This window comes from Aethina tumida, chromosome 6 (genome assembly GCF_024364675.1).
Source record: "Aethina tumida isolate Nest 87 chromosome 6, icAetTumi1.1, whole genome shotgun sequence".
Classification (NCBI taxonomy): Eukaryota; Metazoa; Arthropoda; class Insecta; order Coleoptera; family Nitidulidae; genus Aethina; species Aethina tumida.
In genome coordinates this window covers 8,980,677-9,002,093 of record NC_065440.1, presented here as the reverse complement: position 1 = coordinate 9,002,093, position 21,417 = coordinate 8,980,677, and the positions used below count along the sequence as shown (strand labels likewise).

The following is a 21,417-nucleotide window of genomic DNA, read 5'->3' as shown; positions in this document are numbered from 1 at the left end:
AAATATATTAGAATTAGGACAACAATTATTATACGAATTAAACAATAAGAACTGTAACTATAAAAAAGTTTTAGACATTAATATTCTATTCAAAATACATAACGTGAACAAGCAATATTCTTAATTTGTCAAATTTAATGATGCGAATCTGTTGCAATAACACACTCGCCGCAAGCGTATATAGATAGCCTTTGAAGGATAACTGCAGATCTAACGCCGACCGTATATACATGAGATCTCAAATGCGGTCCTGTTCCATACAAAAAAATTTGCGCACGAACTGAATGTTTATTTGATTTTGTGGCGGAAGCGCACAAACTGCGATTCCTTTTCTAGCAACTGCCGCTCTTAAAAACATTTTAAGTTGCGCATATTATTCATTGACAACTAATGTCAAACAGTTTGTTCAAAGTAATACTTACAATCCCTTAAATATATACCATCGAAATTAATCTCTATTTATATTTGTTTATTAAATTTAGGTTAAGTTGCATTACGAATAATTTCAGAACTACTATTGACTAGAATCCACATGTTTAATAGTTGGTTACTAGCAACCGGGCTCCCGAAATATAAACCTTAAATAACGAGGCGTTCTACCTTTCGCGCGATAATTTTGAATGGGAACACGAGAACTTCGGGCGCGTACGGGTAAACTTCGCCTTTACTCGGATGATACTTTCTTTGAATGATATGACACCTTCTCAATCACCACCATAATACGTTAAATTTTGAGAAAAATAGCGAACACAACCGCACACAACGAGTTTTTGTGAAGAAGTAACCAAATATACTACGCATCAGTGTGGCCATTCAGCAAACCATACCCCTCTGAACTTGATATTTTCGTGAGACACGTTCGGCACCTTTGGACTCGGCACGGTTCGGTTTCTGAATCGGAACGGAACTGCTTGGACCCACATGTTTATAATACATTAGCAGCGAAGTAAACAAGAGTTTTGTCTGTTTCTTATAGCGTTACATAAACTTGAATATATGGAACTCGATGCGAATTTTCAACATTGTTGTTGATATACAATTTGAATTAATATATAATTCTTGATATTCACAGTTGTTTATACTTTTGTTGTTAACAGCAGTTTCGTAATGTAATCCCTTTATTAATCAGGCCTATCAGACTGTGACGAATTGTTTGAATTGTTCTTAATAAAAACTATGTTTTAAGAAAGTAAAAACCATAAAACATTCGTTAATTTATACATAAATTATCTATTTTACGTTACTAAAGGTTAATTTACTTCGATGATAAAATGGTATATAAAGATTGTAACTATATTTTTTTATCTTGATTAAAATTTAAATACATTATAATTCATTGATGCAAAGAACGGATTGTCAGTAATTTCAATAACGTTCGTTAAATTATATATACATATTTATTTTATGGATTCAGTGTTATTTAATAAAACGCAGAAATTATACAAAGTTGTTTATTACTAACAATATTAATTAAAGGTAAAGTAAAACACAATAATATTACTATGTACCTTAATATTAGGATTAAAACTAAGTCTTACACTATATTTAATTTAATATTAAAACTATCTTAAGCCTAACTAGCATAACAAATGTAAAATTAAATATTTATTATAAGTTTGTACACAAATGTAGTATTCGTATTTATATTACAAATACATCAATTAATATAAACAAAGTACAAATACTATTAAAGTATTGGACAAATATGATAGATAAGACTGTCAGAAGATACATATGGATGTTCGATCAGTTTCGAGATACACGTATATGAACAAATTTTAATTGTTTCTTGTTTTTCAAAATATTCTCCATGAAGATTGACACAATTTTTTATGTGAACCAATTTTCAAAGCACTTTGCCATCTTACCCCAACATGGTACTTTCAAAACAAGCGTTTAAAAGCTTGCTAAATCAAGGGCTATACGGGGAATATTCCATCAGTGCGATGTTTTGAGTATTCAAAAAGTCATCTGTGAGATTAGATGTGTCACAGCCCACATTATCATGATGTAGAATGATTCTTGTTCGGTTGTACGTATTCCTCATTTCTTCGAATACTTCTGACAAACAAATGGTTATGTACCGATCAGGATTGGTGCGAATCCGGGATCACAAAACAATTAATAATAGTTAATTATATTTAACAAAAAGTCCCTATCTAAAAACTACCTACTAGCCCCTATCATCATTGAAAATTTAGAATATTTGTAAAAGAATCTTTTAAAGAAGTTAATTAATCAGAATATTATACCTAACAATATTAATGGAAAGCTCGTTGGCCAGTTTAATATTGCACTGAGAAAGATTCAAATTAATATTTTTTTCAAAGTTTGTAAGTCATATAAAGTGGTTTCCAACAACACACGAAGAAATTGCATGTAAAATTCTTGATAAAAAATCAAACTATAAACGTTAAAAGGTCAAATCAAAGTGGACAATATTCATATTTTTAAATGTAAAATATGGGAATTTTTTTCATGTATTATGTATGTAAGATAAATTGTGAACGATATTGACTAAATAATGAACAGCAACGAAGATCTTACGGCGACAATGTTTTTGATAAAACGTATTTTTTAAATTGACTATTTTACGGCGCAGACATTTTTATTTTGTGGAGTAATTTTGTTATACTTGAGAATTCTCCCGAAATGTGTATGGCAAAATTAGCGATAAATCCAATCAACGTCAACCAAACTCGAATAAATGTAGATATTCAAACAATGATCACGAAAGCGTTAATTTTTACATTAGCAACAAATTGTTTACAGAATGAGGTGTAACATAGAGAACCTGAATAAGAATAGTTGTTAAGAATCTCGCAACATGACAAGATATGCGCCCATGTGGAACAAAATTTATTTTCATGTAATATCAAACTTCTTAAGAACTTATGAAAAGGTGTAATATACAGATTGATGAGTTAAACAACCCAGTAAGACGACAGTTGGGATTGACATTTCAAAAGATGAAAAAAAAATTAAAATAAAATTCTAAGAGAAAACTGACTGACTAATTTAGTTTAATTATTTCTCTTGACAAAAAAGTCTATCTGAGTTATTTCAAATTTATATTGTATATATATCTTTTTTCAGCGAAAGGAAAAAACGATTAATTTACTCAAGTTTCATAGAAATGTTACTTGTTTCGATTCTGCGACATCTGGTCATCAGATCCCCATCAGATTTCACGTAAGAAAAACTTGCATCCCTAATTCAGTCAAAGTGCCAGTCTCCCTTTTACCTCAAGGTATCTCAGATATCCTGCCTTAAAGAAATTTCCATTAGCTACCATGTATCAAAAATAAAAATTCCCTTTATAATAAATGTAATTTAATATAACAAAATGTGTTTACTCTATATTCCTAGAAGGTTACCTTTTTCCAAATTATGTAGCCACTTTCAGTTGTCTTTTATAGTTAAATAACTCAAAAATATCATCACAAAAATAAAAGATTAGCCATGACCAATGTAAAACTTTTGGATATCTATTACAAATTAGACAAGACTGATCGTACTTTGATACCTGAAGAAACGTCTGTACTTGCAAAAGGTGGAAATTTTGCCATTATTTCTCGTCAAATACCGGTAGAGGATATAATTGCCAACACAGTAAGTGTCATTAGAACTTTATCTGAAAATATAGTCCAGAAAATCTGCATGAAAATATTTAAGATTCTAAAGAAAACCAAGCCACCGACAAAGCATCCAACAAGTGAGGAGTGTCGAGCGATCAGAACTCTGATCTTGGATAATTGTATCATAGTTCTCCTAATAGATAATGGAAATGCTATTGTTATAATGAGGGGTGGTGTTTCTTAACTTCCTCTGAGTTGGATCTTTAGTCAGTTCTCGATAGTTTGTCGGATCAAGGAGTTCTTCAACCTTGTTTTTATAAGGATTATAAGGATTATTAAAACAAGGTTGAAGAACTCCTTGATCCGACAAACTATCGAGAACTGACTAAAGATCCAACTCAGAGGAAGTTAAGAAACACCACCCTCCTAATAAAGAAAACGTCTATACCAACAGACATTCAAAAGTAATTAATCAAGACAGAAGCCCTTCCACCTCATTTAGATGGACTAGCCAAAATACACAAGGATATTATACCACTTCGATCCATCGTTAGTACTCCTGGGTCACCAACATATAACTTAGCTAAGTATTAAGTAGGCCGGAAGTAATATCGATAGCGACATTATTCTCTGGTCCATCTAATATCTTGCCAAATGACCACAATCTCATGTCAGAAATGACCCAATCTTGATCAAAGATATCAGTCATTTTATTGACATATTGAAGATATTACGTCTTTATATAGATAATAGAATGGTTAGTTTCTACGTAGTGTCACTCTTCACTAAACTTTTTGTCAACGATCCTTAAACAGGATTGCAAAAATATTCAGGTCAAGTAATTGGATTTATGGAAAAGTTTGAACAAAACATGAGTAAGACCTTGAAACTCAAACCTTCTGTTTGGTATCGTTACAGTACGTTAAAACTTGTTCTGTTTCTAAAACTCTCAACATAACAACATCGAATTTGAGAAGGAGAAACAAACCTTCACCCAATGATCGGTATCTACGTAACAAGGGCTAAATTTTTTCTGCCATATATATATTGTAGTGGTCCGAATTTTGTATTTAAATTCCCTCTACCTGTGATGTATTTTTTTTTAATTCGACCAATGCCCAATTGCTCAAATCTGTACAAGATATCAAGATGACCAACAGAGATATTTAAATAAGTTTTGTAAAAAAACTATGAATATTGTTATTATATATATATATATATATATATATATATATATATATGTATATATATATATATATATATATATATATATATATATATATATATATATATATATTCAAATATTATTTTAAAATGTAATTGTTTTTTATTGTATATTGTTTAGGGATTAGATTTAATTAATGTAAGAGTAATATTGCACTAATTAACTCTACTTTTTTGTTGTTATTGTTTCACTCTTTTGTTTAAGTTGGTAATAGGAATGGATACAGGGGGGGCCAAGCGAATAGGGACGGAGGGGCAACAGCCGATCATAGACTTTCGGAATCGCCGGAAAGGCACGACCATTTTGTCTCGGGATGAGTTAGGGATTTATAATATTTGATTTTATAAATTGGTAGTAAAAATTCCCCAAAATTGTCGGAATGACCAGGGAATATCTAGTGTCTGTAGTTAAAGAAAATAATTTACTTGATTTCAGAATATTGAGACATGGACGCTATAACTTGATAGATTTTAGGTTATAGAAGACGGTCAGATGATGTTTTTGCTTTAAGAAAATATATTTCTGGTAAGAAACTTTTTATATAACCAACTTACGTAATTTAATTGTTTGTGTTTGTTATTTTATAAACCGTAAAGTCAATATGTTCGTTTATTTTCATTAATTGAATTTGAAGTACAGATTCATTGGTATTAATTCATTTCATGCTTCCTGCTTAGTTATTGCAAAATACAGAAAGTTACTTTTACAGCAGTTACATTAGTTATATTTATTATATTACAGTTTTAGTTTGGATGAGTGTCGAAGTGATATGATGATTATATTATATTATATTTATATATAATATATATATTTTTTTAATTTGTTTGTTTTTATCATGAATATATAATAAAATTATCTCTCTATATATAAAATTCTCGTGTCACAGTTTTCGTTTCCATACTCCTCCGAAACGGCTTGACCGATTCTCATGAAATTTTGTGAGCATATTGAGTAGGTCTGAGAATCGGTCAACATCTATTTTTCATCCCCCCAAATGTTAGGGGTAGTCCACCCCTAAATTTTTTTTTATTTTTTAGACAGTTGTCAAGATTGTCAGTGAGTTACGAGTTTCGAACCGAAACTGATCAATGTCAATCAATAACTGTCATACTAACTATTAATCATTCCTACACGAGCTGAACGCAATGAAGTCAGAAGATTGGAACAACGACAATCACGCCGTTTCACAGTCAATAGACGCAGAACAAATGACCAACAACGACAACAGGTACATCGAGCATTTATATCTGATTCATTCCTGCGTCTAGCATTCCGGTATGAGCCAGATATTGAATATTATTCTCATTCAAAAGTGGTAATTGGTGCTATGGACACATTGTCATGCTCTGAAATTCAAAAATGAGCCAGCTGGGATGTGTTGCGCGTCAGGAAAAGTGCAACTACCTGAAATTGAAACACCACCTGAACCATTGAACGGTTTACTTCTCGGCACGGATCCAGATTCTAACGTGTTCCTGAAGTCAATTCGAACATTCAATTCATGCTTTCAAATGACATCGTTCGGAGCAACAGAAATAGTTCGAAATACTAATGCAAATGGTCAACAATACAATTCTACATTCAAAATCAGAGGCCAAGTTTATCATAAAATGGGCTCACTGCTGCCAATGCCAAACGAACCACATAAATTCTTACAAATCTACTTTATGGGCGGCGAGGATTCCGGAAGCGGACTTGCCAATCGCATGAATGCACGTTGTGATTATAATAACCTTGATTCATTTTATGCCAGACGCATCGTCAGCGAGCTAGATGCTCTATTGAACGAGCACAACAAATTGTTGAAAATATTCAAATCACATATGCACCAATTACAAAGCGATAATCACGCTATCGTCATTAATCCTGATAAAACACCAGCTGGAGAGCATATTCGTAGATTCAATGCACCAGTTGTTGATGATGTTGCTGGAATCATGGTTGGCGATTGTACAGCTGCACGAGAAATTGTGATTCGTAGAAGAAATAATAATCTTCACTTCATTACTGACACACATCGCTCATATGACGCTCTCCAATATCCGCTAATGTTCTGGAAGGGACAAGACGGATATTGTATAAACATAAAACAACAAGATCCCGTATCAGGTAATCATTTAACAAAACAATTAAATTATTGAACGTAATAAATTTAAATTAATTTTTATGAACAAATATTACAGGAGCTGAAACAAACAAGAACGTTAGCTCAAAGGATTATTATGCGTACCGATTAATGATTAGACGTGGCCTGGACAACGTCATTCTACGATGTCGTGAGCTTTGTCAACAATTCATGGTGGACATGTACGCGAAGATTGAGAGCGAACGACCACGATACTTACGATATAATCAACTAAAGCTGCGCGCGGAAGAGTACATTCATTTGCGAGACGCTATCAACAACAACGCCGACGTGGCCGAAATTGGTAACCATGTCATTTTACCATCATCGTACGTAGGAAGTGCACGTCATATGCAAGACTATATACAGGATGCTCTGACATTCGTGCGCGAATATGGACGACCATGTTTATTTATCACGTTCACATGTAATCCAAAATGGCCAGAGATTGCATCTTTGCTACTGCCTGGCCAAAATGCAATACATCGCCATGACATTACAGCACGTGTGTTCAGACAAAAGTTGAAGTCTTTAATAAGTTTCATTACTAAATTATATGTATTCGGCCCCACACGTTGCTGGCTGTATTCGGTTGAGTTCCAAAAGCGAGGATTACCTCATGCACACATTTTGGTTTGGTTAATTGACAAAATCCGTCCTGAAGAAATCGATAGTATCATTTCTGCGGAAATTCCAGATCTATCCACTGACCAACTGCTGTTTGATATTGTTACAACAAACATGATTCATGGTCCATGTGGTACTTTTAATAGTTCATCGCCTTGCATGGCAAATGGAAAATGTACTAAAAATTTCCCTAAAGATTTTACCAATGATACGGTCACAAATGTCGACGGATACCCAATATATCGTCGAAGAAATCCTGATAATGGCGGACAATCATTTATTAAAAATATCATCAACACGGACATTGATATTGACAATCGTTGGGTGGTGCCATATTCGCCTCTGCTGAGCAAGACATATAATGCTCATATTAATGTTGAGTTCTGCAGTTCTGTGAAGAGCATCAAATACATTTGCAAGTATGTCCATAAAGGCAGTGATATGGCTGTGTTTAGAGTGGAAAATACTAATGTGAATGCTCCTCCAGTGAATAAAAACGATGAAATAACGCTCTACCAAATTGGTCGGTACATCAGCTCCAATGAAGCTGCTTGGCGTATCTTTGATTTTCCAATTCATGAACGGGATCCAGCAGTTGTTCAGTTAGCCGCCCATCTTGAAAACGGTCAGCGTGTATTTTTCACTAACGAGACAGCGATTGATCGTGCAATAAATCCACCTAAAACTACACTCACTGCATTTTTTGAATTGTGTAATCGTGCGGATGATTTTGGTGTCTTTGCACGAACATTACTCTATTCATAAGTACCACGCTATTTCTCATGGACTCAAACAAAAACATGGATGCCCCGCAAGCAAGGCTCACCAGTTGCTGCATGTCTCAATTTATTTAAATCAAACGCCTTGGGGCGATTATTTACAGTCAATCCAAGACACACTGAGTGCACTGTGCAAAGGTACGCGATTAGTCATTCAAAAATGAATGAAAAACGTGATCGAAGCCAGCATTTTAAATGGCAAGTTCAGAGGTGAAAATATACTAATACCACGGATTCCTATTATACCTACAGATGTGCCAATTCAATTTAAACGTATTCAGTTTCCGATTAGATTGGCATTTGCAATGACTATCAACAAATCTCAAGGTCAAACGATGTCTATTTGTAGCTTAGATTTGAGAACACCATGTTTTTCACACGGACAATTATACGTGGCATGCTCTCGAGTGGGTAAACCATCCAGTTTGTTTGTGTTAGTAATTGCTTAACTAATGATATATAATTTTAAGGAATAAATTATAATAACTTAAAAATAATGTTTGCCTTTTGTTATTTTTATATTCCCTCATCGTTCACGTCCCTCCATGCTTATTTCACGCGTATACCACATTCTTACATACATATTATTTCACGCGTATACCACATTCTTACATACATATTATTTCACGCGTATACCACATTCATACATACATACAATATACACATTCTAACATACATACATATTTACAAGTTATTTATATGGCAAAACAACGTTTGCCGGGTCACCTAGTCTCTATATAAATAAATAAATAAATGAAATTTGTCAGTAAGTTAAAAAAGAATAAAAATATATTTTTAATTAAATACAATACGATTATCTATATAGTAAAATAAATTAAGATTATACTTACCAAAAAATAATAGTAATAATAAAAATGTAATACTTTAAAAATACAGCACACAAATAATCTATAAAGTAAAATAACTTAAAAAATGACTAATTTTATTTAATGATTTTACCAAAGGATTTAAAATGTAATATTTTAAAAATGAATGTAATCTGTAAAGTAAACTATATTAAATGAGCATACCAATAAATTACGAATGTAATTACCAGAAGAATAAGAATAAAATTGTTTTTAAAAACACCATGGGAATATTTTAATTAATGAGCAATAATAATCAAATTGGAGGAAAGAGTATACTAAAAATAAAAAATTTAATACTCTATTTTAACAATAATTCAGTCACAAAGAACACAAAACTGTTATAAAACACAATTCGAATATTTTCACCGTTACAAAGCGCCTACACTGCACTGTAAAGTTTACAGTGTAAATTGTTCAAGAAGCGCGAAATCAGTACCTCACGACGCATGTGCTAAAAAGTGTTCGTTAAAAACGTAGATTCTGAAAGATTATTGGTATAGTTATGCTTGGTTAATACTAAATCTCAAACTATAAATGTGTATTCAACCAAGAAAATGTTTACTAAATAATGCAACGTGTGCAATATTCTGCTGAATATTCAATAAAGGATAGACGACAGACAGGTTCAGTGTAACAAAAAAAAACAGGAAGTGCTTGGTAAAAATAGTTTAATTTTGATACCAGCAGCCTTTGGAAGACTCGTGAAATGTGTAATATATGTACAGACAAATTTTTTGACCAATGGCCAGCAACTGTAAATGCAAAAACGTGTCATTTTATAATTGATGAACATCTACTCGATTATCCAGGTTGGTAAAATATGCAATTGGTTTATTGTGATTTGCAAATTTGTAACAAGATATTTGTTGTAAAATGATCTTTAGGTTAGTTAACTATTGTTTACTTTTCCATATCGTGTTTTATTTAATGCATGCTGTGTAAAATATTACAAATATAACTAAAAAATTGAATTGTTAGATTTATACCTATTATATTCCTATTTTTTATGTTTTAGATGTCAATACCTGAAAAACTTAGGACCAATCAATGCAGTTGTGTTTTTTGATATTCAAGTGAGTCAGGAGTCAAAATATTAGATGAGTAACTTCATTTATCGGGATATGTATGTGACATAACAGTTAATGTGTGGCTTAGAAAACACATATATCACAGGATAATGAAGTAAGTTATATGAAACTATATCAAAGTATAATACTTAATACTTCACACTAATTTACTCTTACTCTACGATATGTTATAACAGTGTTCTACGATAACATGTATATGTCTCAATAATCTATAAGAATGTATTGGTGTAAACTGAGTGGTAAAATTTATTTCCTATTTATTATGATTGAACTAGTTACAATAAAATCTTTAATTAATATATTTTTCACCAATGTAATTGTTTAGATAAATTCCAAATTGATAATAGTTTTTAAATATTTGTTTATTCTTATACAATAAAAATGTAATAAATTGTAAATAAGAAAGTTTTTACAAATATTTTGATTTAGTTCTTACAGTCAGTTAAAACATGACATTACAAATGAATAATTTTATTTGTTTGTACAAAATATAAAGCGTACACTTCCTTTTTCGTTTCTAGTTGATAAATGGCAATGTTTCAAATGATTAGATATTATATCTTGTACAGACTTGCAATAACGTTATTGGTTTAAGATTTAGTATAATGAATATATTATAACATTGTTATTGTGTTCATTCCAAATTTTCAAAAAATATTTATAAAAATTTACACTATTAAAGCAAATAATTGAAATTTTAAGCAAATAAACGTTTGTTACCACGTTTTTCTAATGTAAATGCAAAAAGTGAATGTTTTTGTAAAAAAAACTTGGTTTACTAATTTAAATTAGTTATTTAGTCAATATTCTTGGCTTTTAGGATAAAAAAAATAACTCAGTTTAATAAAAAGCTCTTAAAAAATCTAATTATATTCAAGAAATAAGAAATTGGATATGGCCAAACAATTACTTTAAAATGATTTATAGTTTTATTGTTTAATTTCTCACACTGCGTTTTGTTTAATACAAGTTTTGTGAAATATTAGAAATGTAACAAAAATAGATTTGTTTTACTTAAATCTCTGATTTTTGATTTTTGAAATAGATTTGATGTATTTTATTTTTTTTTATATTTTAGGTGGCAATAATTGATAAGCTGGTGCTTACATTTAGAATTCCTTAGAACCTCTCCAGTTGTGTTTATCCATATTCAAATGAGTCTGAAATCAAAATATTAGGTCAGTATAAATTCATCTTACAACTTGTGTAGTTATTTATTGAGATGTAGCTTCCATCAACCATATCACAGAATATTCAAAATAGGCTATATGAAAGAAAAGTGAAATATGGCATTCAATCAGTAATTCTCATTAAGGTATAATGTTTTAAACTTATGTTTAGTGCCAACATTAAACTAGATCCATAATAATTATTGTGAGTACTACGAGAGGTCTTTTAGTTTTATGCCATGTCTAACCACCATAAATAACAATTTATAAGAATTTATTGCTGTGAATTATTTCATATTTATTTTTGACATAATATATGATGCATTTATTTGTTTGGTATCACATTACACTATGACTTAAACATATTAATGTGATAATTTATAATGTATAGTAACGGTGACTTCAACAAATAAATTCTTTCTTTTTCTCTTCAGTATATTTTGTGTAATTAATAATTAAATTGCCTAATATTATTTGTGATGCACGATTTTTGTTCACTAATTTCTTATGTAAAATTATGAAAATCATATTTAAAAAGTAGTGCCATACTTTTCAAGACAATTTAGTGATTGGATTTTTCTCTTTTCTTTATTATTAGTAATTTTGAATTATTTATTGAAGAGCTATCTGTTGGTCTTTTATGTTACTTTAAGCATTCTTTCATGAATATTTGTTATTTTCATTAAGAAGTAAATTTTTGATTTTGATTTCTTCGCAATTAACTTATATCAATATTGTTAGGTGATGAGTAGGTGTTTTTAATTAAATATTTATCATAAGCAACACCTACAGTTCTCTTCAAGATAAAGGTTAGAGTAGAAAGCATAGTGAACGAAATATTATTTTGTTTTATTTTAGTTTCATTGTTTTTTTTAACCCAAATGCTTTAGAGTAAATCAGAACACGACCAAATTATAATTTAAACATTAATTTATAAAATAACAGGTAGTTTTGATATTTTTTAATAATTTTTGAACATCATGTCTCAAAAAAATTTTAATAGTTCTTTAACCATATTTAAAAAAATATATAAATTTTAAATAAACTAATATATTTTACTTTATTCATGTATCTTTCAAAATTAATAACTTAAATTCTATAACTATCTTCACAATATCAATAATATTTTTTGTTAACGGTTTTTATTCAAGAGTGCCTATTTTTAGCTTAAGGTTTATGCTGTTAAAAAATATTATTGTCGTACATTTATCACACAGGGTGTAAAAAATAGCATTAATGTTTATTAATTCGTCCCTGGCAAATTAAATAAGTCAAATGTAATTTAAGTTGTCCACTTTAAAGAGTAGTTTATTTAAAAAAAAACGAAAAGAAGGTCGTAGGAAATAAATGTGGGAACTTGTCCTATTACTTTTATGTGTTCTATCTGAATCCAGAAGATTGCCCACATATTGTGGGAAACCCAGTAGAACTTGTTTGAAATTTGAATCCTACTGAGTGACCCTGCATTAACAGAAAATAAAATCTAATAGTAATCACGTGTAAATCAAATTAAATAATTCTACTAGAAACTAAAAAAACATTCGAATCAGTTAATGCCACCAAATCCAAAAAGAGACAAAATTACTGAACAAAATATTCAATGAGGACCAAAATATCTCGCACAATAAGCACATGTGAAATATTGACTGAAGATTTTTATTGTTGTTGTAATAACGTGATTTTCAATAAGTTATTTAATTTTGTTTCAGGTGTGGTGTGACATGTGATCTTACATCCAAGGATTGTTCCAATTCACTTCAGTTAACTGAAAAATTTTTCTACAATAATACACCATAAAAAGTTTGCATCCATCTGAATATTTTAAAGCTGAACATACACTGTTATGTGGAAACTACAACATAAAATTCCATGAAACACAAATTCTTGCCTTGACAAGTGGATATCATAACAGAATGATTAGGATAGCAATTGAGATCCACAGAAATAATTTCAACAGAAAAGAAACTAAAATTTTATAAAATTTGGACACCAGTTAAGTTAAGACCAGTTCTTAAATACATAAAAATCTGCTAAGCTGATAAGTTGTCAGTCAGCAACAAACATAAACATTCAGTAAAAATATGGTTTATATTGCCATTTCTAATAATTACTTGTTTAGTATACATGCAAGTTACTATTGTAACTTCTTGAGACTGGCTGTAATTCAACAAACGAACATTGTATATTTTAGAACGTTATTCTGATGTTTAAATTTGTATAATAATTTCCGCTAGGATTGTTATGATTTCAACATGTGTATATGTAAGTTTTATTTTTTAAATCATAAATAATGAAATTTGCAACTGATAATATAAGGTTTATAACCTGCTGCTCCACAAACATTGGAGTGTATTATTGGGTGCAATGGTTTTTGCTTTTAGTTTATTCAAACAGTTGCCAAATGAATTGATCTTTCTGAACTGTTGATGTTTACTGAAGGTGTGTTATTACTTAATAAATGGCGTTCATATCGCAATCGTTACCCTTCGATATTCAATTATATTTTGTATTTCTTCTTCCTCATATAATTTAGGCAGTTTGTTTCATGGAAAAATTTTTTGTTATTGAATAATCAGCAGGTAAAAGGGCTTGAACTCTTTGTATGTGAAATGGATACAATGTACGGTCCAATTGAATACATTCATCAGACGAGCTAGATTTCTTGTAGATCGAGTTGAATCTGCTGCTACCAAGACCAACATTTGTTCTTCAGTTTGTGCTGGTGTTTGTCGATGTCTACTACCATCCAGACATTTATGAATCTAGAAGTCTTCTAATAATTTCAACAAATGTCCATCGTTTTGGTAATTGTCTTATAGGAAAACGTTGTCCATAAATACGTCTTACTCTCTCAAAGTTAAATCGTGCTTCTCTGTAACATTTCACGGATTTTGAAGGAATTTCAACATTACTTGGCATTTTGCATCAAAGGCACATATTTGATCCCTTCAACTACATAGGTTTTCGAATTTATCAGATTTGAGTTTGTCAAAAAGACTTTGTCCTCTGATTATGACGTACCGCTTAGGAATTTTGTATTTAAATAGTACGACTCTCACTTTCTTTTTTGATGGTTCATCATATCCTCCACTTCATCCTCTCCAGAGCACAGGAAAGAGTTTTTCCTCTCTTAATTCTGAAACTGTTAGTTTTCTGGTAAACTAAGAGATATATAAATCTGAATTAGCCAAATTAACTAAATTGTTAATTATTATCAGCACACTTTTAATTTTGCCATTTTTATCTTTTAATCTTGTCCCCAATCACAAGTTCTATATCCTATATTTCTATATCTACATTTATATTGTATAACTTATCTCTTATCCTATTCTTATGTCCTATATTACATACATACATATATTATATCCTTTCCTTCTAAAGTTCCTCCTCGAAACATTCCTCTTCCACAATATCTCTCCAGAATTACACCCAGTTTTCCTCCCATTCTACCTCCCAATCTACTTCTAGGTTATATTTTTTTATGATTTCCTTCAACCTATTTCTTGCTTCAAGTCTTGCAACCTTTTCGCACCTGTACCATAAATGTGCGATATCCTCCTCTTCATCCATTCTACATTCGTACTTTCCGTTTCTGTTCTTTAAACCAAATCTTTTCAGATAGGCTTCAAAGTTGCCATGTCCTGTAATAGCCTGTGTTATCTTTCTATCCGTTTTTATGCCTTTCTTGTTAACTTTCTTCAGTATGTCTTGTGACCATCTCCTCTTGCTATCGCTATCTCAGTAATCCTGCCATTTTCTCCTGATATTTTCTCCCCTGATTTTCTTTATTGTGCCCTTTGTTCTGCTATTATTATTATACTTTGTACTCTTTGATTTGTACCTATACATTCTTAAACAAATTTTATCGTTAAATTTTAATTGTTAATGTTGATAGAACCTGCAAAGTTGACACTTGTATGTATATCCATTTCAATATTTTATTGTAAATTGATAACATTCGTACAGAAGATGACTTTATACACTGTGACCTATGCACTATAACATTTTGGCTGGCGGTCTCCACACACCCCTTAGAGACCAATTAAATTTCACCTAAACCCCAGATCTAACCTCTTGATGAACTGGGGCAAAAAGATTACTGTACCTGGGGACCCTCTTCCGTTTTGACCGCCGTGGAGTGCAGACGTGCCGTCGCGGAGCTCTGAGGCTGCTAAATTTGTAAAATTTTCGTTGAAGTGAGTGAGTGCGACGTATATTTCGGGGGTGATTGGTTGCGGGTGTGAGCTGGATGACGTTTGGAGTATACAGGGTGAGTGTGACAGATTTGTACGTGGGTTGGGACTTAGAAAAATTTTAGGTCGCTTGGAGGCCGCGAAAAAGTGAGCGGTTGTTCCGGGATTCGAACCCGGGTCGTCCGCTCCGACGACTGGTCGCTTGACCGTTAGACCACCGATCTTGCCGAGGGATTTCGACATTTTGTTCGAGTCTTTCGGCGGATTTGCTGGTCCCGCTCACAGGGGAACATGGCTGACCTTGAGGACAGCCACCCTGCTGAGAGCATGGACGATGAAAGTGCGTATAGCATGAGCGAGGCGAGTGAATGTGTTAGAAGGGGAAAAAAGAGAGTTAGGAGGAATGTCAGCGTTGAGCAGAGGGACGGTGGACCACTTGACGTCATCCGTGGAGTGGAGAAAAAGTTAGTGGAGTTTCTGTGCAGGGCGGAAAACAAAGTCTCCAAGGGAGCACTGACGTTTATCCTGGAGCAGTTTGGTGAGGTCAGGGCGCAGGCTGTTGAGGCTGTGGCTCGTTCCGAACGCGCCGCGGGTCAGCTCGAGGAGGCCAGGAGGTCCCTCGAGCTTTGTGTCAGGGGGGTTCGGGATGTTGGACTGGCGCCAGAGGTAGTGCCTCTGCCCAAAAAGAAGGTCCCGAGGACCTACGCGGTTGTGGTAAACTCCAGAGACAGCGGGGTGAGCAGAGATGGCGTCAAGGCGAAGGTGGTGTCCGAGGTGGCGCCGAAGATCGGTGACATCCGCGTGAAGGCTGTCCGCAGGACGAAAACGGGTGTCGAAATAGAAACGGTCACCAAGGGCGAGCGGGAGCGTCTGCAGGCTATCCCTGCATTTAGCGAGGCTGGGTTGAGCGTCGAGCGTGCAAGAACGATGGCGCACAGGGTGGCGGTGCACGATGTGCCGAACCACATTAAGGACGAGGAGTTCTTGTGTGAGTTACGAGCGAAGAACTTGGCTGGCATGAGTGAGGCCAGATTTAGAGAGAAAGTGCGAATGGTGAGAAGGATTGCGAGTAAGAAAGATGCGGGTATGGGAATGGTGGTCGTCGAGGTGGACTCGGCGTCATCAAGAATGCTTGTTGAGTCCGGCAGAGTATACGTGGGTATGTATGCGTTCCGGTGCCGTGACTGGGAGAGTGTGCCCAGGTGCTATAGGTGCCTGGGATTTGGACATATGGCGGCTGGATGCAAGAAAGCAGAAGTGTGTGGCAACTGCGGGAATGAGGGACACCGGAGGGACGCATGCAAGTCTGGGGCAACCAAAGTGTGTCTGAATTGTAGGGCTAGAGGTCAGAAGGGCGATCATTCTGTGCTCAGCAGGGAATGCCCGTTGTATGAAAGGGAGCTCCTGCGGCTGAGGAGTAGGATGTCTGACTCAGAATGAGTATGAAGTGTGTACAAGTCAATTGTCAGCGCGGAAGGAGCAGTATGATTGACCTGGGTGTATGGATGTTGAATGAACGGATACAAGTAGCGCTCTTACAGGAGCCGTATGTTACGACTCATGGTGTGGTAGGGCTCCCCGCGGGTATGCGAGTATTCTCTGTACCAGGTGTGGAATGCAGGAGTGCAATTGTCGTAAATGGCGATGACATAGAGGTCACGGAGATGAATGGTTTAACGTGGAGTCATGGTGTGTGTCTATGGATTAAGTATGGTGGTATGGAATTATACGTAGTGAGTGTATACTGCCAATTTAGTGAAGGTTTGGCTCGATATTTAGAGTATATCGAGAGGGTGACAGCGCGAGTGAGAGGTAAGCCGTTCCTCATAGGTATGGATGCGAATGCGGCGTCACCGATGTGGCATAGTAAGAACGTTGGGCATGGCGAAAGTGCAACGAGAGGCAGGGAGTTGGAAGAGTTTATTCTAGCGAACGGCATGAATGTGATCCTAGATTCCCTTGTGCTAGTAAACGATCGGGTATGTGGTAGAAGAAGAATGAGGAGACGTGGGAACGTGAGTTGGTGGAATAACCGGCTCACGGGTCTGCGTCAGAGAGTCAGGAGGTTGCGCAGAAGATGGCAGAGAGCTAAGAGTGGGGGTATGGATGATGCGGATGGTCGGGAAATTGAGTATCGTGTGGCTGTTAGGGAGTACAAGGATTCCTTGCGTAGCGCTAAGGAGGATGACTGGAGGAGATTTGTGTCTGAGTGTGGCAATGATGATCCATGGGGTGGGGTGTATCGCATATGTCGGCGCGGTCGGGCTCAGCCGGCGGTGCCGGCTGTTGCTGATACATGGGATGAGTCGGTAAATGTAGCAATGGATGAGTTCTTTCCCCGTGATGTCTGTGATTTTCCTTGTCCTGGGCCTGTTAATCAGGCAATCCCTGTGAGTATGAATGAAGTAGAGCGCGCAGTGGTCAGGTTGAGCGATAGGAAGGCCCCTGGGTTGGATGGGATCACGGGACGAATGGTTAAATGTCTTTGGAGTGTTGCCTCGGAGTATTTGTTGGCCCTGGTTAATGCATGTGTCGTTGGGGGCGTCTTCCCGGACTGCTGGAAGTCCAGCAAGGTGGTGCTACTCCACAAGGGTCTGGACAGGGACAGAAGTGACCTGAGGTCATACAGACCTATTTGTTTAGTGAGTTCGATGGCGAAGGTATGTGAGAGGGTGCTAGTAGACAGAATGATAGATATGTATGGTAGTTATAACCAGTGGCAATTTGGATTTGTGTACGGCAGGGGTACAGAGGATGCCTGGTTTGCATTATGTGACCAGGTGAATGCGTCTACAAGTAAGTATGTATTAGGCATGTTTGTTGACTTTAAGGGAGCGTTTGATAATCTGAGATGGGTGAAAGTGTTAGAAAGGTTGAGCCAGATTGGAGTGGTTGAGATGGAGGCGTGGATGAGTTACTTTCGGAATCGGAAGGTATGTTTGATAGGTCCCCAGCGGAATGTGTGGAGAAATGTAACGCGTGGCTGCCCTCAGGGCTCGGTGTGTGGTCCGTTTATATGGAATTTGATGATGGATGTGTTGCTTGAAGAGATGGAGAGACTGGGTGCCAAGTTCGTCGCGTACGCGGACGATTTATTGATACTGGTGGAAGGTGATAGCAGATTGGAGATAGAGAGAAAGGGAACGGAATATATGGAAGCTGTATGTGACTGGGGAGCGTCGGTGGGGGTTGAGGTCTCGCAAACCAAGACCACTGCCACACTCCTCAAGGGTTGTTTGTCGCGAAATCGTCCGCCGTGGGTGAGAATGAGGGGAAATGGGCGTGTGAGATACGTGTGCAAGGTTAAGTACTTGGGTGTGTGGATGGGTGAAAGGATGAACTTCTCTCCGTATCTCGACAGCCTGCGTCCCAGGATGGCGGCAGTGGTGGGGCCCGTTTCCAGGGTCATGCGGCGTGAATGGGGTCTGAGGAAGAGTGCGATAGGTGTGTTGTACAATGGATTGTTCGTGGCGTGTGCGTTGTATGGAGCGAGTGTATGGTTTGGATGCTTGATGAAGAGAACGAATGTTGCTCGGTTGATGCGCAGCCAGCGTGTGGTGTTATATGCATGTATGAACGTGTGTCGCACGGTTTCCACAGATGCCATGGTGGCGCTTATGGGCGTCCTACCGTGGGACTTGGAGGCCGTGCGGCGGGGTGTACGGTTTCGGGTGCGGCGGGGACGCCCGCCCGGAATGTTTGAGGACGTTGTTACTCGGGGGGGTGTCGGAAAGGCTCTGACGGATCATTTGTTCGCGCGTTGGCAGATCCGCTGGGATACCAGCGAGAGAGGCAGACTCACGTACAGGTTTGTTAGGGATGTGCAAGTGGCTGGTACCAGTGAGTGGTTCTGGCTTAGCCGAAGCATGGGTTTTTTGATGACTGGGCATGGGAGTATGAATGCGTTTCTGTTTGACAGGGGATTGAGTGACACGGAGGAATGTGACTGTGGTACTGGCCGTGAGGATGTTGACCATATATTGGTAGAGTGTATGCTTTATAGGGATGAGAGGAGGTTGTTGGAAAACAGCCTGGGTGTAAGGGTAAGCGAGGTGAGAGAGTGGTCAGTCGTCGTCGGGACGAAGGATGGGTTCGAAGCACTCAGTGCCTTCGCAAGTTCTGTGTTCAGGGCCAGAGAGTCGCGCCACCGCATATAATGCGGTGGTGTGGAGTGGTCGTCGTACATTTTAAATGAGCGAGTATAAATGTAGGCGTCGGAAGAGCGTGAGCATGATGTGACTCAGGGACTCTATGGCTGATGATGACTGAGGTATGGAGAGTATGCTTGTGGGTGCTTTCTTGCAGGTGCGTAGGGGGCATGTGCTGACTACCACTGCACTCTGACCTGTGGTGTAACCATGTCGCGATCCTGACCAGACCAATGGTCCGACCGTGGTATTTGGAGGTATCGGACCTCCAGTCTGCGGAAGGTCATGTGGAAAGGAAAATGGACGGGCATCGGGGCAACTGTGGGAAGGTTTGTAGGGGGATCACTCATGTTTCATGGATGGCGACCATGCGTACCCGAGCTGGCCACATAGGGCCTGGTGATGCACTGAACACCTAAACTGCAGCATGCATGAAGGACCATCGTAGTGGCAGTGGTGCTCATATCACGAGCAACGTGGCGTGTGAGTTGCGCAGGAATCAACTCGGGTACCCTACGCGCTATGTAGGGGAGGAATTTAGATAGGTTCCGCTCCCACCGAGAGGCTGGAGAATAGTGCATATTCAAAAGCATTCGGTAGCTACGTTCACCGTAGCGCGATGATTGGGCGTAACCCAATCCCGTGTCTCATGGGAGGCCGTGTTTTGGTGCCGGAAGGCGGGAAAAGCACGTTAAATACCCTGACTTGTATGTACCTGGGGACCCTCTCTTCCGTTTCGACCGTTGTGGAGTACGGACGTGCTGTCGCGGTGCTCTTGAGTCGAAGTTTTTCGAAAATTTTGGGTGACGTGGTGAATTGGAAGTGTGACGCGGGTGTGCGTGTGACGCGAGCGTGACGTGGGTGTGACGCGAGGGATTGTGTGTAGGGTGAGTCTGGGGTGCATGTGCATGGGTGGGACTTAGAAAAATTTCAGGAGACTGAAAAATTTCGAGAAAAATTTGAGCGGATAGTTCGGGGTTCGAACCCGGGTCGTCCGCTCCGACGACTGGTCGCTTGACCACTGTGCCACCGAGCTTGCCGAGGGATTTGTTCATATTGTTCAAGTCTTTCGCCGGCTGTGCCGTATCTGTTGCAGGATCGGTGGAATCCTGCTGTTGAAGGCCTTTTCGACTCGTGTGAGTGACTTTAGAGTGAGTGGGGTGTGTCGCAACTGAGGCGCACACCAGTATCGGTTAAGGTCCTTTTGGCTTTGTGCTGTACCTATCTTTGTTGTTGTTTGGCGGATTCGGCCGCAACTTTGGTTGCGGGCGTCATTTGTGAGCGGCTCGTTGAGGCGCGCGTTGGCTTCAGCTACGGCCCTTTTGGCACTGAGTTGAGGATAGTGTCGTTGTTTGTGGTCCATTTTGACTGAGATTTGGTGTGTGGGTGTACTAGGGGTGTGCTTCGTTGAGGCACGCTTCTGTTCCGGCTACGGCCCTTCTGGCGCTGGGCTACGCGCAACTTTGTTGTCTGTGGCCCGATTCACTTCAAATTTGGTAGGTGGATGCACTGGGGGTGTACCTGACTGGTGCACGCCTTTGTTTTTTGTTACGGCCCTTTTGGCCTTGAGTCGGGGATTTCAAGGGTGCGTTTCAGACTGAGTGGGCCTGCTGTGA

At 37.0% G+C, this 21,417-nt stretch overlaps 1 protein-coding gene and 1 long non-coding RNA gene across 2 annotated transcripts; both read left to right on the top strand.

Moving 5' to 3' along the window:
• The first annotated feature begins 6,078 nt into the window (after window positions 1-6,078).
• On the top strand, window positions 6,079-8,740 carry LOC126265860 (uncharacterized). Its single transcript, XM_049968742.1, has 2 exons — window positions 6,079-6,912; window positions 6,987-8,740. The coding sequence occupies exons 1-2, from the start codon at window positions 6,177-6,179 to the stop codon at window positions 8,318-8,320; spliced, it is 2,070 nt and encodes a 689-aa protein (XP_049824699.1). The 5' UTR covers window positions 6,079-6,176; the 3' UTR covers window positions 8,321-8,740.
• Window positions 8,741-9,673: 933 nt separating this feature from the next.
• Window positions 9,674-10,267, top strand: LOC126265876 (uncharacterized). Its single transcript, XR_007548355.1, has 2 exons — window positions 9,674-10,012; window positions 10,219-10,267. It is a non-coding gene; the product is annotated as an uncharacterized LOC126265876 (long non-coding RNA).
• The last annotated feature ends 11,150 nt before the right edge of the window (window positions 10,268-21,417 follow it).

Bases quoted from the DNA above. Each gene is read 5' to 3' on its own strand.
- LOC126265860 (XM_049968742.1), top strand. From the start codon at position 6,177: ATGTGTTGCGCGTCAGGAAAAGTGCAACTACCTGAAATTGAAACACCA. The intron at 6,913-6,986 runs GTAATCATTTAA...CAAATATTACAG, and splicing joins ACAACAAGATCCCGTATCAG to GAGCTGAAACAAACAAGAAC.